The sequence below is a fragment of the Loxodonta africana genome, chromosome 15 (genome assembly GCF_030014295.1).
Source record: "Loxodonta africana isolate mLoxAfr1 chromosome 15, mLoxAfr1.hap2, whole genome shotgun sequence".
Lineage (NCBI taxonomy): Eukaryota > Metazoa > Chordata > Mammalia > Proboscidea > Elephantidae > Loxodonta > Loxodonta africana.
The window spans coordinates 70,035,527-70,037,223 of record NC_087356.1 but is presented as its reverse complement, the minus strand read 5'-3'; the positions used below and the strand labels follow the sequence as shown (position 1 = coordinate 70,037,223).

Sequence of the window (1,697 nt, the reverse complement as noted above, 5' to 3'; positions counted from 1 at the left end):
CATTAGCAGATTTTCAGGTCTCTCACCAGCAGCGCTACTGGATGGGTTTGAACTGCCAACCTTCCGGTTAGTAGTCCAATGCTAAACCATTGTACCACCTTGGTCAGAACACTCAATATTCTAAGTTATCAGAACAGGTCTTCGGATGTTCAGAGACTGTTCAGAAATAAAAACAAACAAGAAAAAGATGTAATTCCATCTGGTGTTTATTTGCATGACCCATAATCCTAGAGTATTTAACGTCCAACATAGAGCAGGGACAGGGAGAGAGAACTGGAGATACCTAATTGATAAGACTTGCATCTGTTTCACACTGCATGAATAAACACCTACTTCAAATTTCTTCTTCTCTTCCTCCATAGATTTCCCAGAGGAAAATGACAGCAGGAAATCACTCCACAGTGACTGAGTTCATCCTCGCAGGGCTAACAGACAAACCAGAACTCCAGCTGCCCCTCTTTCTTTTCTTCCTAGGAGTCTATGTGATCACAGTGGTGGGGAATCTGGGCATGATCACACTGATTGTGCTCAGTGCTCACCTGCACACTCCCATGTACTATTTCCTCAGCAGTTTGTCCTTCATTGATCTCTGCTATTCCACTGTCATTACCCCCAAAATGCTGGTGAACTTTGTGACAGAGAAGAACACAATCTCCTACCCTGAGTGCATGACTCAGTTCTACTTCTTCATTTTTTTTATTGTATCAGAATGTCATATGTTAGGTGTTATGGCTTATGATCGTTATGTTGCCATCTGTAATCCATTGCTTTACAATGTCACCATGTCTTGTCAGGTTTGCTCCCAGTTGGTAGGTGAAGTATACATGATGGGCTTGATTAGTGCCACAGTTAATACAGGTTGCATGGTAAGAGTAGTTTTCTGCAAGGCAAAAATAATCAGCCATTATTTTTGTGATGTTTTCCCACTACTGGAGCTCTCCTGCTCCAGCTCTTATATCAACATAGTGGTAGTTTTTTGCTTCAGTGCATTTAATACTGTTGCACCAACCTTGACTGTCCTTGGCTCCTATGCCTCCATCATTGCCAGCATCCTGCGAATTAGCTCCACTGAGGGCAGGTCCAAAGCCTTCAGGACATGTAGCTCCCACATTTTGGCTGTTACAATCTTCTACGGTTCTGCAGCATTCACGTACCTGCAGCCATCAAATGTCAGCTCCATGGACCAAAGCAAAGTGTCTTCTCTGTTTTACACCATTTTTGTGCCAATGCTGAACCCCCTGATCTACAGCCTGAGGAATAAGGATGTCAAAGTTGCTCTCAATAAAATCATTGAGAAAAGACTATTTTGCATTAACAAAGGTTTATAAATCTTGGTGAAGACTCAGTATGAAAGAAGTACAGACACTGCAACATATACACAGAAGTAGTGACATTATTGCCAACACTTGATTATTTGGAAGACAGTTCCCAAGGATAAGACTGGATTCATAGTGTCATATGGAAGGCTATCTGTCACATGGCGGGCAATGTCAATTCTAGGAAGGCCCAGGTGTCACCCCTAGTAATACATATTACCTCTAATCTTTTATTTTATTTTATTTGGTCTTCAAAGGCCTTCATGAGGGGGGATTATAATTTACATACATGGGGATTTGGCACTTTGTTAGGTGAGGCTTAGCTATCATAATTCATGGAATGATCTCTTTGGTCTATATTCTTTGATCTTCTGAATAGCT

At 41.5% G+C, this 1,697-nt stretch overlaps 1 protein-coding gene across 1 annotated transcript; it reads left to right on the top strand.

Annotated features, from left to right (window-relative positions):
- Nucleotides 1–250: 250 nt before the first annotated feature.
- LOC100674778 (olfactory receptor 8G50-like) lies at nucleotides 251–1,328 on the top strand. The gene has a single exon (XM_003423001.3). It carries the CDS (start codon nucleotides 378–380, stop codon nucleotides 1,326–1,328), a length of 951 nt encoding a protein of 316 aa, XP_003423049.1. The 5' UTR covers nucleotides 251–377.
- The last annotated feature ends 369 nt before the right edge of the window (nucleotides 1,329–1,697 follow it).

Coding starts and splice junctions, on each gene's coding strand:
- LOC100674778 (XM_003423001.3), top strand. CDS start 378: ATGACAGCAGGAAATCACTCCACAGTGACTGAGTTCATCCTCGCAGGG.